This window comes from Bombus impatiens, unplaced genomic scaffold (genome assembly GCF_000188095.3).
Source record: "Bombus impatiens unplaced genomic scaffold, BIMP_2.2 scf_0969, whole genome shotgun sequence".
In the NCBI taxonomy this organism is placed as follows: domain Eukaryota; kingdom Metazoa; phylum Arthropoda; class Insecta; order Hymenoptera; family Apidae; genus Bombus; species Bombus impatiens.
Window position 1 is genome coordinate 656,206 of NT_177388.1, and position 16,358 is coordinate 672,563.

At 33.0% G+C, this 16,358-nt stretch overlaps 2 protein-coding genes across 4 annotated transcripts; one reads left to right on the forward strand and one right to left on the reverse strand.

Annotated features, from left to right (window-relative positions):
• The first annotated feature begins 6,248 nt into the window (after positions 1 to 6,248).
• On the forward strand, positions 6,249 to 8,837 carry LOC100745552 (short coiled-coil protein B). 3 transcript variants are annotated; one of them, XM_012391209.3, is made up of 4 exons: positions 6,251 to 6,582; positions 7,039 to 7,158; positions 7,216 to 7,317; positions 7,407 to 8,837. In XM_012391209.3, the coding sequence occupies exons 1-4, from the start codon at positions 6,510 to 6,512 to the stop codon at positions 7,547 to 7,549; spliced, it is 438 nt and encodes a 145-aa protein (XP_012246632.1). In that variant the 5' UTR covers positions 6,251 to 6,509; the 3' UTR covers positions 7,550 to 8,837. The 3 variants fall into 3 exon arrangements, with proteins under 3 accessions (XP_012246631.1, XP_012246632.1, XP_003493166.1); XM_003493118.4 differs by having other exon boundaries at positions 7,231 to 7,317; XM_012391208.3 differs by having other exon boundaries at positions 6,249 to 6,582; positions 7,039 to 7,317.
• LOC100745674 (fibroblast growth factor 1) lies at positions 8,832 to 15,780 on the reverse strand. Its single transcript, XM_033323409.1, has 5 exons — positions 15,473 to 15,780; positions 13,173 to 13,421; positions 9,736 to 9,920; positions 9,492 to 9,595; positions 8,832 to 9,254 (listed from the first exon to the last, which is right to left on the reverse strand). Exons 2-5 carry the CDS (start codon positions 13,388 to 13,390, stop codon positions 9,066 to 9,068), a joined length of 696 nt encoding a protein of 231 aa, XP_033179300.1. The 5' UTR covers positions 13,391 to 13,421; positions 15,473 to 15,780; the 3' UTR covers positions 8,832 to 9,065.
• Positions 15,781 to 16,358: the final 578 nt, after the last annotated feature.

A 16,358-nucleotide genomic window follows, 5' to 3' on the forward strand; every position in this document is an offset into this window, starting at 1 on the left:
GTCGGGGTCGAAAGGGGATGACTCGTCGCACAGGGCTGTCAAACCCCCACCCACGCAACGACAAAACTCCCGTTGAAGGGTGATCCAGCAATGGCGGCGGGACTTGTTGTATTTCGCTTTCGAGGTGAGCTCCATTCCCTACCTTCTCGATCCCCGTGGCAACCCCTCCGTAGCCGGCCAGGCTGGGAGGGCGCTCCGCTAAAATGAAACTGAGTGGGTCGGAGTGAGGAACCAGCGCCGAGACTCGAACACTCTCGAACGAAACGAGACGGAGGAGTCGAAAGTAGCGATGTGCGACGAGGAGAGACCGAGGAGGGTGGCTGGAAACGAGGAAGATCGAACAGCGGCGGAACAGAGAGGAAACGAGACTCTATATCGCTCGGAAACAGCAACCTCCATTTATTTTATTACATTATCATACCAACTAGGCGCTCGATAAGTGGGGCTTTAAAGCGATGGTTCTCAAATCGTTTCGCATGGAACTTTTACACCGTGAACTTCGTCGCGAAAAGCGACCTCGTAAGTCAATCTTCGCTCCTCGTCGCGTCGCTGCAAAAAAGGCTGCAGCGAAAGTTAATGAATGTTAAGAAAAATTAATCAATGAGTTTAAACATTTGAGTGTATTTTCTGGTGAGGAATTCATTCGGAATTCCCTTGCTACTTTGGGATAAGTAAATCCGTGGTAATAGATGTTTCATAAGATTATTAGGGTTAAATAAGATTTGGAATAGATCGAAATTTCACAATTTCTTCTTTTATATTAAAATAAGACTTCTCTTATCAAGACACATAGACTGATAGATTAAAATTGAATTGAAATTTCATAATTTTTCGTTTCATATTACAATATGATTTCTCTTACCAAGACACATATAAATTACATATTAAATTATCTATATCTTAATCGTATTTAATATCATACATATTAATATCTACGTAAATATGGATACATTTCGAATCGTAAAAGTTAAATGTTTCTACTAAATCTTAACAAAATCGAGCCATAGTAAAGATAGGTAGTGGAGGCCACAAATACATTTGATTTTTACGAAATTCGAAGGATGCATTCGCTTCGATTGCTAGGAAAAAAGGATTCGACGTATTTGCTTCACGCTGGCGCGTTCAACTCGAACGCGTCTGACGAACAAATCAGAACGAATTGTTCAGCCGTTAAGTTGGATTAAAAGCAAAGTCAGCGACGTACCTGTTTCTCTTTGGCCCGTTGTCATTTAATGACCATCGATTATCGTCGCGAATTTAAACGAAGCACGCGCATAATTACGCCGTAGCATTTGTCGGATTCGTTGCCCGCTGTGAACACGCGAACGATTTAATTGAAAACAAGCATTCGACCAGCGATTATTTTCCACCATCTCTTTTGTTTGACAAACGCCAAACAAATAATTATAATTCATTGTATAGTGCCAAATATATTCGAGAGTCCTAATTATAATTCATTCGTACGTTTTGGTAAAATTTTCTTTAATTGGCAACTTCATCCCATAATTTGCATGCAAATATTTCTAGAATTTTTTAACATTGATAAGGTATGTTGTAGAAATAAGTTTTTAGATTTAAATGTAGATGTTTAGCTGAAATATTTTATTATAATCAATGCTATTGAATGTGTTTCTCTAGGCGTGCGATTTGTACTAAAAATAAGTTAAATTGTGTATTATATATTATATATTATATTTAAAATTTCATTTAGAGTTGATAGTTGAGTTTACAATTAGTAAGTATATATATGAATGATATAAAAATGTTGAAATTTTAAAAATGTAGAAAGTGATACCCCATTCGCTCAGTTCATGTTCCACGATAAGGACAGTCTATTACGATTTCCAGAGGAACGTGGAAAAATCCCCGCGAATTTTTTACCCGGTCCAGCTTGAACTCTAGAATTTGCTAGGCTGGCTGACGTTTAAGAAATTTGACTTTCTTCTCACGTACATCAGAGGATTACCCAAGTATTCGCCTTCGACCGGTACGGTTCATTCGAGATATCCACAAATAACAGACGATTCATCCCTTCGATCTCCTTGTTTTTCCCTTCTTTAATCTCGCCTTTTTCAGCTTCGCTCAAACTCACCACAGAACATGGAGTTGCTTCTTCCCTTTTTACAATATCGTTAAAAAAAGATCTCGATCGAATCATTTGAAGGTTTAAAAAATACCAAGGTTAAATGTCATATCATTTATAGAATTTACGTAAAACTTTTCCAGGTACTTGACATCATTTCGTAATACATATTCAATTCTTTAGATACATTTTTTCTAATTTTCAAATATACTCTAAAGTTATTTACATTGATTTTCTTTTTATACCGAAGTAATAAGATTAATTGTATTGAAATAATAAGATCTTATTGCAAACAGTGCTAACAATTATCACAAAATTATTACTTAATTTTGTTAGACTTTTTAAGCATTTGCAATCAATCGTTATTAATATGCGTTATTTATCGTTTCAATTTAACGATACAATTTTTTCAAATATAAAAGGTTATTTTTCTTACTGAAACAAAGCTTCGATTCGATCACAAAAATTCGAAAATCATGATAAGATGCAATACTATACTTCGTTCTTTTATTTATATCATTTATAGTAAAATATGTGGATGTGGTAAGTGTATATGAAAACAAGAAATAATTTTTTAATCGTTGAAGTTGCACAATGTTCGAATAATTAGTTACGAAGCAATGTGTTATTTATTCGACGATTGATCGAGGTAAAATGTAGGAAAGATGTTTCTAAGTGAATGCTCCTGGGAAATGAAGCTGCATCGGTCAGAAGAGACTGTCGGACCACCTTTACCCCCTTGTCCTCTCTTATTCCACTCCCTCATCCTCCCTCTCCCGTAAAATCAATAGGTGCGTCGGCGTCCAGCACGCTGGGAATTCTGCTATATAACCCCGAGCGATTAACTAAAATCGATCAAACGCGACGCATGTCGAATATAATGAAATAAATTGCACAATTCTGTTGAATCAGAAGAAATGATGATCTCTGACCAGATTTACAAACCCGAGCCTACAGTTTTATTCAAATTACTTTTAATGTAAACTATTTTTTCAACCCACGATTTTAAAGTTGGAAATTAACTTCAATGTTTCGATACGATATGGTGATTTAATAAAAGAATATAACACACCCGCTTGCTGCAAAAATGATACAACTCGAAACATATTACAACTTATTATACTTTAACAAAGTCCGGTAAGTTCCTTTAAATTGTATACGGTGGAATGACAAGATGCCATTTAATATTTTTTTATGAATATTATCCCGATTTTCAAATAAAATTAATTAATGACATAATATATTCTTATATTTAATGAAAGTTTTTTGCAATTTCTGAAATATCAATATTTCCATTTAATTGTCTTTGTACTTTCGCAGCAAAGAATTCATTCACGTTTCAATATTCAATTCATTATTCAATACATTCAAGGTGTAAATATATGTTCTGTATTATTATTTGTAGAAGATTGAGGTGCACAGGAAGGCAAAGTTTCGAATGAATCATGACTTCATTTAGACGTCTTTTGCAAGAAATTTATTTTAGGGGGAGGAAGACACGGTCTGACAACTATTTATCCAATTACTGCCACTTCCAGTCGACTAATATTTGCCTGGCGCGTGTCGACAGTTCGTCAACCGTGAAGCTTGAACGGCGCTCTACGACCACCGAACAGTCCTTTGTCTCTTTTGCGAATTAATTTCAAGGACGAGGACCTGTGTGCTCCGCGAGGGTTCTTACTTCGCGTCGAGCAAACCCAATTTGCGCTTAAACAAGGAGCATCTTCGCATAACTTAGCCTTGCGTGAAATCCAACGTCAAAGGGAGGAAACTTCTCTTTTTAAGGCAGCTCGACCTCGTAGGATTTAGACGGTGAACTTCAAAGACATGCCGGATTGAAGGAAAGAATGCGAAAGCTTTCCGGTTATATTAGAAAAGATACTTTCAACGCAGATACGAATAATTTTTTAATTTTATGAATTTGTTTTTTAATCAGAATTTATGGTTTATGATTGTTATTTGCATCTGTCGTGTGTAAGTTTGAAAATGATCGCGAAGTGCTAACGAAATGAACTATATTGAATGTAAATGTCTATTAATAGCACTAAAATACAACATGCGTATGTTATTAAGAGACACATTTTACTATAATAAAAATAATTTTATATGATTCGATATTTAATTTGTATTTGAAGTACGATAGAGATGTAATAAAAAGTTTAAAACAATCTTTCAGGACTGAGTGCTGCGCCTTATTATTAATAATAGTTAATAGTTTATTATTATTAATATTAATAATAGTACATATTAAATAACTCTGTTCGCAATAAAAACTGTCGCGTGTTTCATTATGCTTTGGTAAAAGTTTCATGTTAAGATGTTTACTGAGTTAATTATTTTCATTCAGTTGAATAAAGATGTATCTTTATATTTATATAAAATTTATAAATTCCATAAATTATTCTTAGGTTAACAACTCTTAATAATTTAGGCATTCTGAGAAACTCCTATACCGACAGTAGATTCTGTAGGCTGGTACCATCATTGGATTAAAAAGGTTGCTATTTTATCACGGACAAAGAAAATACATATAGTTATTAATTGTTAATCGATACTTGAAAACTAATATTTTCGGATATTATTCGTCAAAAACTATCACATAATTATAAAAAATTATTTAAAATAGTCACAAATTCAGCATGTTCTAAAACAAACATTCTAAAATTAAAAAACAATAATAACTATATAAAGCAATAAAAAAATAATCTAATATTTCGAGTTTTTTAAGAATTTAATAGTTCTCAAACATATAAATACAATTTTTATGTAATATATTAAGTAACTGTAATATTCTCAATATTTTCGAGGACATCATGTAGTTCATTTTGCATTTCGAAGATAGCTCCGAATTCTTCGGCTTTAAATTTTTTGAAGATACACACTACACGTAATACTAGACTACTATAAAAAATTCGCATCATATACGCGAAAATGAATGATTCGGTTGACCCACAAAAATTCTTGGAAACGAAATATTGGATCAGCTTCTTGTTATTACCGACTTTAAGTGATTCTCATTCGATTCTTTATAAAAAGAAAATTTACAGTTCTTTTGAAAATAAAACTACATATATACAATATTAAAGTGATAATTGTTCGTGTAAATATTGTGATATTTTATTTAATATGAAATTTATGCACTAAAGAATGTATAATGTATAAAGGATAACTGATTTAAAGAAAAATCGAATCGTATACAGTGAGAACCATTACCTGTATCTGTTCCTTATATCTCTTAAAATATGGTGATCATATTTCATTAAAACAAGTAGTCTTGATATTTTAAAAAGTACAATTGCAATTTTGGAATAGAACAGTTGAAATCTATAAAATGGAGGATTGTTATAAATTCTCAAGGAACTCGTATTACCTCAGTGTATATTAATAATGTCAACTGTAATAACAGAATAATCTTGAAACCTGAACATTCTACTATATTTTCACTGCCTCATATTATCGTAGATCAAGCTTAAAATATGTGTTTATGTTTCATAATTATGCAATTAGGAAATCTAGGATGCCACAATTGCTGAGCCTCGAAATTTGAGCTTACACTTCTCTTGCTGTAATCATTCGATCTTAAAATTAGAAGTCAGATCGTTTTTGTCAAATTTTCAAACTGCATTTTTAATTTTTAATTTATCTGTCTATTCATGCATATTTGTAATCTACGTTCCTCTGTCTCAATTAATCAGCATATCTACCGTCGAAAAGTCCGGAGTGTAGTATTCTCGTCCATTTGTTGATTGCATAGAACTATAGGGGCGCTACATTATTACTCCACTTTTCTCGGTCAATCTTTTCCACATATACCTAGGCTCTAAATATAAAAATATCATATTAATAAAATCCTCTCACTAAAATCTTTATAGATTCCTATTTTACATCGAACCCTTTAAACATTTACGATCATTCTACAATAAAACTTCATTTATAATCAATAACTCAATGATATCACCCTATATAATCAAAAAATAACATTTAAAATATTTCTTCCAAGCAAATATTCATATAATACCTTCTAAAATAATGAAATCACATGAAAGTCCATTTTTCTTATTCAGATGGTAATTCCCACGGTATTATCCATGTATTATTATATAGAATAGTAGGACTCGGCGCCTGTAGGTGTCATCAAGAAAGCAAATGGCGTGCAAGAGCAGTGTCAAACGACATTAAGTCGTTGAATCATCTAGAAATTGAATCGATATTTTCAAGAATTTAGTTAGTAAACTTCTCGATCATACGATTTGTCACTTAGGATATAACGATCGATTATATCTTGTATCTTTTTCAACAAACGTGGCAACGGTCTCGTGTGGGTTTCCCGTGGAAATCGATAAACTTCAAGGGTCAAACGTTGTACTTGCGCGCAGGTTTCCTTGGAAGTGTGTTATTTCTCTCGTAGAGCATCCTACGCGTCAAGATGTCCACATCGATGACAGACAAGCTTCTGGATGACATGAACAGCATACCGCTGGCAGACGATGATCCACAAGGTAGGGAACTCGTGCTCATGTTTCTGACCCAATTCTCTTAATTCCAACCATCGCATCTTCGTCATAACCTGTTCTTAGGTTTTTCTTACCGTTCCATGAAATATTTAAACACTCATCTTAGACGGAATCTCGTTACTTCAGCTTTTAAATCGACGTTCTAATGACAAGAAAATTTATAAAATCGTGGTAAATTGTTAAATGTATAGTTTATTGGCTAATGCAACTAATTGATTTTCGAGTATTTACATACGTGTTGATTCTTGATAAAACGCAAGGTATTTCTGGAATTTTTAGGGCACACAATCCGTATACTGTTCATATATGAAAAATTCCATTATTTATTATATATATATATAAATTGTGAAATTGTTATCATCCACGCGATTAAGGAAATTTAATTTCTGTTAAATATGCATTATACTAGATAACAGTTACAATTATTGTTTCTATATACAGTGATAATTCCTGAAGAAGAAATTTTGGATAATAGCTGCCACATATCTGATGCACTTGGCAGTGGACACAGCATGGATTCTATACCATCTACATTTACAAATGGAAGTTGTAGTCCTAACAGTAAGTCTCAAATCGTTTACACTCTACTATTTCACAAAATATCATCAAGCACTCAAGATTATGTGACTGTAGGTTTAGATCCTGATATAAGCCCAGATGAGCAAGAAGAAAAGGCAAGATTGATTGCCCAAGTGCTTGAACTTCAGAACACGTTAGATGGTAAATAAATTTCGAATATGGTCTCTAATTCTTACATATATGTTTAATTTACTTAACACGATTTTCTAAAATATTTTTTTACTGCTCAGATTTATCCCAGAGAGTAGATAGTGTAAAGGAGGAAAACCTGAAGTTGAGAAGTGAAAATCAAGTGCTGAGCCAGTATATTGAGAATTTAATGTCAGCATCGAGTGTTTTTCAATCTACGAGCCCCAACACCAAAAAGAAGTGAATTCACGTTGTCACCTTAGATAACAAATATCGAAGAAACAGGGATCTTAAAATAATGTGATCTTTAATCCTCCATGAAGAGTATGTACACGCGTTTACACTTATAACTGCCTTATTTCACGAGAAGAAGATACAATTATTGTAGATATAAGAATTCTCGAAACAGTGTTTATTTATAGTCTGTTTAGTATATTCTGCTTATTTCATATTTACAAATTTCATTAATTCGTGTACATACTGTTTATAGAGAAACTCATTTGCGAGCAAAAATTCGCCCGTTTTTTCTTGAAGCGCATATTCGAATCGAATTTGAATTCCGAATTCACGATCCAAATCTGTAGGTCGAGGAATTCATTGTTCAATTTTTTCTTTTTTTAATCACCGCATACGCTTTTTGCTTAAAAAACGCTTACGCATTTGTTACTTACTACCAAAGAATTCCATTTTGTATTTCGTGCAATGTCGTGTGTATTTGAAGAATCTCAGTTGTCATGACCTAATATCTTATTGTAAGTATGAAAGTTTATATGAAAGATTGAAATGTGCAATTTAAATGATCGAAATCAAACAATATTCTAGACTTACAATTAAGTATCAGTTTCTTGATGTTTTCTGGTGTAAGATTCGTTTTCAGTATTAAATCGCAATCGTTAAAGTTAGTTATCGCTTTTTCGCGTATTTGATACTTATAAATAAGAATGCAAGGGTTATAAATGTTTGTAGTTACCGTATTTAATCAAACACCAACATTTTTTAATTCGAGCTTTCGCTTAAGGGTTTCGACATACGTGTATGCAATGTATGTAGATGTACAAAAGAGATAAAAAATAATTATATATATACAATTACATATAGATATAAATAAATATATATATACATATTATGTATACATATATATAGTATATATTATATACCATGATTATATATAATATATACTAATGTATAGTATAATAGTATATATATATATATTACATATGATTATATAATATATTAATATAAATTAACGTTCGTGTAAATGCTGCGAGCACAGTGTACATTTTAATCACTAATTTAACTAACTGATTGAAAACGATCGACACTTTGCCTGTAGCATGTTTGATCAACGATTATTACTGCAACTGAGAAAGAAAAAAGATAAGGAAAGAATAATAAAGAAAAAAATGTACTGCAATTTAAAACTGCAACTTAAGATGAAGTTTCAGTTGGAGGGCACAAGCAGAATGCACAATCTCAAATTATTTCATTGTTGAGTAACATAGTGTTATAATAAACATTATATTCTATTGGAAGGCAACGAGATTATTTATTTCCCATAAAAAGTGTGTAATTGATTTCTTGTCGAATGTATGATTTTCGTTGTTAGTAAAAAATTACATAAATTCGTTAAAAAGATTTTTTAAAGTTCGCCGTGATGCATCATGATTGATTTAATTTAACATTTAGTGTCTTTCTTTGTTTAGGATTCACATAATTGTTACAAATTAATTTAGTACAGAAATATAAAATATTCGTAGAAATTAATCTTGTCGTATTGCTAAGAATTGTATCGATTTTTGGCCCCAACTTGTTTTTGGTCCTGGCTTTGCTCGTCCGTTTTTCTTTATTCCTATCCACCATCCCTGATTCGCGTATTTTCGTGATCGAAAAGCATCGTAGGAACCGACGTTCCATTGCTCCCATTCTGTGTTATCTTTGTTTGCGCTTAGCTGAAATAAATTAATAGCAATTATTTGAAACGACTAGCCCCCCCATCATTATTCACGTAGATTTCAAATTATATTTATCACTTAATATAATCAAAACAAATTTACATTAATTTCAAAAATACAAATTCTACACCATAAGATACATAAAAATAATGAAACATAATAACTTTGCAACCAATTTCTAGAGATTTAATTATTTTACTCACTACACCTAGTAATAAAAATCCGCGACCTTACCTCACCATATAAACGTCCCTTCTTATTGAAAGCCAAATACAGACTAGTTTCAAGACTTTGTATTCGAATCACTCCAAATGATACCGGTATAATGTGAAGCAAAGCTAGAAATTAGTAGAAAGAAAAAATTTAAAAGAACTGCTTTCTTCATCCACACTGCAGTTTTTAATGGTTATAACAATAAAGTGAATCAATGAGGTTTTTATAGTACAGAATTCTTATTTTTATTTTTCGTTGTAGTTACCATGTGGTTCGTTCGTGGCACTCAAACCTCGAACTCGACCAGAGTTCGAAACAGCAAGATGGTATCCGGTTCGACAAAACAATTTGATTACCAAACAATTGTACACAGGATTTTGTGCTGGTTTCCTGGGATCCCATATTACGTAAGGCGGTCGTTTAACCGATTCCGTGATGTAATGCGGAGTTCTGTAAAGGAGAATACAATATTTAGAATCTCCAAACACACGCCGGCCGTCTATAAACGTAAATACCAAGTCTACAAATATACTCTTAATTTTAAATGTCAATCTTAGACAAAAAGATCCTCGAGACACTAGATAGAAATTTCTTTGAACTTTTTGGTCACCGTAATATTTTTTAATCACTGTCATTCCTTCTATCTAGATGCACTCTCTTGCGAAGTTTCCAGAAATTAACATATTCATAGTAGGTACTATAAGCTTTTTTTATTATGACATGGAGCTTTATTCGGATCTTTAACTTTTATAGTTTCTGTAAAATCTATTATTCTAATACGTATTTTAATTTTTGTATTTTGACAAAACGATACGTAAATTAATTTATTTATATTTTACAATAATGTTACGTTTACACAACTTTCACGTGCTATTTCATTAACCCGATTAATATTTATTAATATCTTCATTATGAATAAGTTTCGATATATAAATCCATTTCTTATTTTCCTAGTGAAAATAATATCGAAGAGAAAAAGATGACACTTCTTGACTATTGAAACAATAGCGACGAGAGTAGGATAAGCTGTCATACGAAACAGATTTAATGCAAAATAACACCTCGGAACGCGCTATATTTATAACATATCACTACGTTTGGAAAAATGGGCCGATCGACTTTTCAGGTCAGTAAGCTTCGTGAATGAAGTGTGCTTCGTTACACCGTAGACGTTTTCCAACCCCGTTAATTTTAAACAGATGCTCGAGGGGAAGGAACGCAATACCAATAGACTTTATTCGACAACAAGCAGTGCATTAACCGATGATAATCAAGCTAATGGTACCAATAATGAAACGTGAAAAATACAATGTGGGTCACGCAATTAGGGTAGATTATACATGTAGTGGCTAACAAAAGTATTCGAACATTTGAAGAAATATTTTACGAATATATTATACGTGTTACAAAAAAAATTTTGAAATTTTATTAGTGATGAAACACGATTATCATGAGTGCATTAGGAAACTGTAAAACGAATTTCAAAATGTGTGTGTATACAAAAGTTACAATATGTTTATTGCAAAATATAAAATTCAGCGAAATAAAAAAAAGATGTAAAATACTGTCTAATAATGAAATATAGGTCAACAATTCTAAGCGTACTGCTCCCACGATGAAATGAAATATTTTCTTCGTTTAAAATTCATCAATTTAAAAATTATTACGTCTTGACATTGCGCGAACACGCCCCCGTTAATTACACGTAGAATGTATACTATGATCTATTTGTTGAAACTCGAGCGCACACGGTCATAAACGTCGATCCTAATTTTGCGTTTCACGTCGTGCGTGTGCTTTAATGCAATTCACGCGGAATTGCAGGCTCGTCGGTTCGTCGGTTGCCACGGTGCTCGAATACCGGTAATAATATAACGTGAACCGTACCTACTCCCTGTACCTAGTGACCCTGCAACAATATAGAGCAGAAAGTAAATCGAATCAAGTGATCAATGAATACATATCGCGTATCATGTTGTACGGTGTCTGCTACAGTTCTTCATCCATATTCTAATTTCAAGGTCTACCATGTTCTCATCTTCAAACAGTGATTTCGCGTATCATTTTACGCGATTATTACGCAATTATTTTGTTATTGAATGTTATTTTAGGTACCGAGTATTTTTACCGAATCATTCAATTTAAGATCACCGCATATAAAGATCTCGATTGATCCCCTGCGTTCCAATTTTTTTCGTAAAACCTCATTAAATCCAACAGATACAAAATAATGTATTACTATACATATAATTTGCATTCATTAATCTTAACATTTTGCAGTCCATATAAATTTACTAGTAACTTCAACCTGTAGCCGGTGATTTTTGGCAGAAAGTTTCAAGTTCATAAACTTTACGTAAAGGGTCACCCAGCGTGTGACACTGACATGGTGTCACGAAAATGTTGAACTTGAAAATTTAAAACTAAAGTTAGAATTCAACTTAAATTTCTTTATAAACACAAACCTAAATACAAACCTATCTTTATCAAATGAAAATCATAATATGCGCTATATGGTTGAATTTCGCGCCATTCGTTCAATGAGAAGAATATCCTTACCATATACGTACATTCTAATACGTGTAATAGTATTTTAAATAACAGACTGTTTGTAATAAAAATACCTCGTCGTTTAATTAACTATTGAATTAATCCCCGCTTAAGGATCTATAAAGTAGAGCGTCAGAAAGATTGATAAATTTAAAGCGACTTTACGACGGTACGGAGCGGAAAATAAATCTCGTTAGGTGATCGATGAACTCATTACGGTTCCTTGTGCAACAACGTCCCCTTGACTTTTGTTTACCGTAATAATCATCCTTCCATTTGGTACAAGAACTAGACAGCTTTGTGACAATGTTCACTGACCCTCTTCTCCACGCAATAAACTGATTAATTTCACCTTCGAGATCCGAAAACGTTCCAAAACGATCGAAGGGGAAAGCCATAATATGAATAATAGGAAATTTTAAACTGTTAACTTCGCAGTACGCTAGGTGGAGAATTAATCGATTCAAGTGATTAATGAACGTTTATAGTAGGTGGACGTTAAAAGGAAATTACGTCTGTAGACTTATTGTTGCTAGTTTGCAACCCGCTCATAGAAGAATCTGTTATAAAATATACATCAACCCTTTCATTAATGTCAAAAATTCATGCATCGCTGCACAAATTGTTACGTTAATGCGGATAATCGAGCAGAAATGTACGATTCTGGTCGATCAGGTTCATTAAATCGCGAAGAAGAGAAAATTTAGAATAGCGATATTAAAGAATTTTAGAAAATTGCGTAATACAATGTAGTAACTACAAGTAATAATATTTTAAAATTTTGTTCATAAAATAGAAATAAAATTTAATATAGAAAAACAATATAGTGCAACAATTACAAACACCAATTTCTTTTTAAATCTTGTTCTTATTCTAATTTTGTTTCATGAATAAGATCATTGTAATTTGTGATCAATTATCAAATTATGTATTTGCAGAGAATTTCTAATTTCCATGTTTATACAAAACGTAATAATTTATAGGAGATTAGCTTTAATAGTAGACGATATTTTAATTAGGAATTTTCATTGAACAAAGTCAGCTAATAATTAAAGTTTACCATCGAATTGTAACTCGATTAATGTCTGTACAACGTAACGAAGATTCGATCTTATTCTCGGCTATCGACAGCTCGTAATTATCGGCAAATACCCGTTCTCGTCGAACTTCACTGTAGTGGTCGGATGTCTCCTGGTCTCCCTTTTCCTCCTGCGATCCCCATTAATCTCCTTTTCGTTTCCCAGCCCTTTCTCCTCGCAGATTGATAGATCGGAATCGTAGCTGTCGTCGCTGCAACTGTCATCGATGTCGCTGCATTCCTCATCGCATGTTGGTGCTTCTAAGTTTTCGTGAATCCAACGAAGACTCATCCTCTTGTAGTAATTCTATTCCCTTGATTGCCTTGATAATTTAAGAAAACAAATTTTATTAGTGTAAATAGACAAGATCGATTATTTTTTCTCGAATGAGGAAAAAAATTAAAATATTTACACCGTAATATACGATACGTTTACGTAGAATGATATTAAAGAACAATGGAATTTCACCCTGTAAACATTTGAGAATCTAACAATGGTTGATCCTCCTATGGTAATTCTGTCACCTCTGTATTGTAATTTACGACTGACATGATAGGAAAACAAACTTTATTTGTGGATAGTAACGACTAACTTTTAGTCGTAACGACTAACTTTTAATAGTAACGAGTAACTTTTTGTGGACAATTCGAAGGCTGAATTTTTTTCGTTCAAAACTATGTTTCTTTAATTTATTTGGAATTTATGATGTTACAGGATATAGGATGTGAAAAATGGGTTTGTGAAAATTGTTAGTTTGATTTGGAACGTAGGAGAAAAAAGTAAAGTGTAGATCACTAAAGATCTGAAGTATTTAATTTATCTTAATTTAATATAAGTTTTGTAATTTCTAGATAAATTTTGTGTTACGTTTAAACAATATAAAGATTGAGAGAGGATAAAATAAAGATGAGTATGAGATTAAACGTAAAATATAACGGAGAATAGTACGGTTCAGAATTAGCGGTAGTCTCGGTCTGTTAAAAGTTAAAACAACAGGTCGAATGAAAAACAAGCGTGAATAATACGGAGAAATTTACACCCACAAAAAGCCATTGAGACCTTACGTGATTCCAGATGGTTATAAACGTGCTGTTAGTGTTCGACAAATATAAAGGTATAAATATGGTTCCCAATTCATTTTATGCTTCGTTGAATAGGCGAAACAAACCATCGATTGATGGAAAATATAAGTAGGAAAATCGTCGAAATTGATTATAGTTTATTGAATTTTTTATCTTTGCGGGAGTATCGTGAAAAGCACTTCTGTTTGTAGTTTAATGAATAGAAAACTAACGGTGTTTCCGGTCTGGTAATGTCCAATTACGAGGATAAAGAAATAATAGTACGGATTGTGTACCATTCGATATGCTATCACTAATGTAACATAAATTAGTCATAGTATAAAAATAAATTAAAAACGTTGGTTAATGCCAACATTTCTTTACTTGATATTCTTGGAAAATAAAATTTAATTAAGTAATTTACTGAATTTACGAAACTAACGATTACAAAATGCTGGGAACGTTTCACTCGTTACATTCGATCTCGAAATTGTACGCGTTTTTCTACATAAAAAATTCACTTTCCAGTTTTGCAACACTCACTTTTCCTCTAGGTGAACCTGAATCTGATGAACAAATTTTTTACGCAAATCTTTTGTTACAATTCAAGCAATTCGAAAATGTTAGATCTCAATTCTACGTTTCTTGGTAGAAGATAGATACTATAACACATTGATGACTGATATTCATAACATCCAAGACAAACAGTTATGACTTATATTATACGTAGATAATCTTGGTACAAGGAGCTACGCACGCGATGATCGTTCGAAACACTCGACCCTGTATATGATAATTCAGAGAATTTACATGAACATTTCAAAGGAATTATATTTCAAAGCTTAAAAAGAGTCAAAGGTTTAAACAATTCTGAATTCTTGACAAGAATGACTAATCTCGCGATAATACGAAGCAAATTCTATTTCTTGACATGAAGTGCAGAGTCACGAGTTACACAAAAGCAAAAAGAAATTCAAACAACTCTTCTGTCATATTGTCAATATCAATTTCTCAATTTCATTATATGTACATATACTTATATGATCAGTGTTCAATTCTCGAGAAACAAATTACTTACTTCCATGAGTTCATTTATTAGAAGAAAATGGCACATACACACACAATAACACATTCGAAAGTAAATTTTCAAAGTAGTTACATTTGTAACGTCATCACCTTCTTTTGCTTTCTAGTCTATAAAGTTGATTAATGTAGCTTCTAAACGATCGAAATTATCGTGCAAGTGATAAACCAATGATTTGATAAAACAATTACATATAACGAAATCCCACGCACAATATAAACGTCTCACCTGTCTGAACGTCCGGATAACAAATAGCGGATCTCGGAAGCAAGTTTCACCCGGTGGATCTCACGGTGATTGGGATTCGAAACAAAAACGCGGTAGTAGCCGATCGACACAGACCTACGGGTTTCGCAACAGTAGAGCGTCAATTGAACAACTGTGGTCGCGATTCCGTTTCACGAGGTCCTCGGGCACATTGTTCGCGTAGTGCACGATTCACCGGCGTCGATGGATGTGCAGACGCACCAGAGCTCGCCTCCTACCCAGGTGCCTCCGCGTTTATCATACGACTGAGCCGTCTCTGCTCCGCGAACCTACGTCGGATAATACTGGATATGACGCCGGCCTATTGGTAGACGGTGTAGTCAGCGGTGGTCAGCAATTCGAACTAGACTAAATTAAAAACGGGATACGCGGCCAAAATGCGAGCTCAACGAAACGAAAGATCTTTTGTCAGCACCTCGCGAAATTCTGTAAACGAGACATCACCGACGACGCCACTCGTCTAGATAACAATGTCTCATTGAATGTCCACATTTTCGTATCCGTTTACTTTCGTTTCATTTTATCTACTAATACGTTTCATGTCACGCGAGACATTTCGTTTAAGCAATTTGTTTTGATATCTTGATTAGGAAAAAGAAAGAAAATTATATGTATTATTAAAATTATTCTTGCGCAATAATTTGCTGACTAATAATATCAATGAATTGACAAGTGAGAATTTTACGATATATAGAATAACCAAATAACTTATGATTTACTTGTAACATTTTACTTGTATTATCATCAAACTCTTCATGATGAGAAACAGGATATCATGCTTTATTTGCACTTCTATGAAAAAATTTCTCAAGACGAGGTTACACTATTTCAAGGAGCGCATATAACA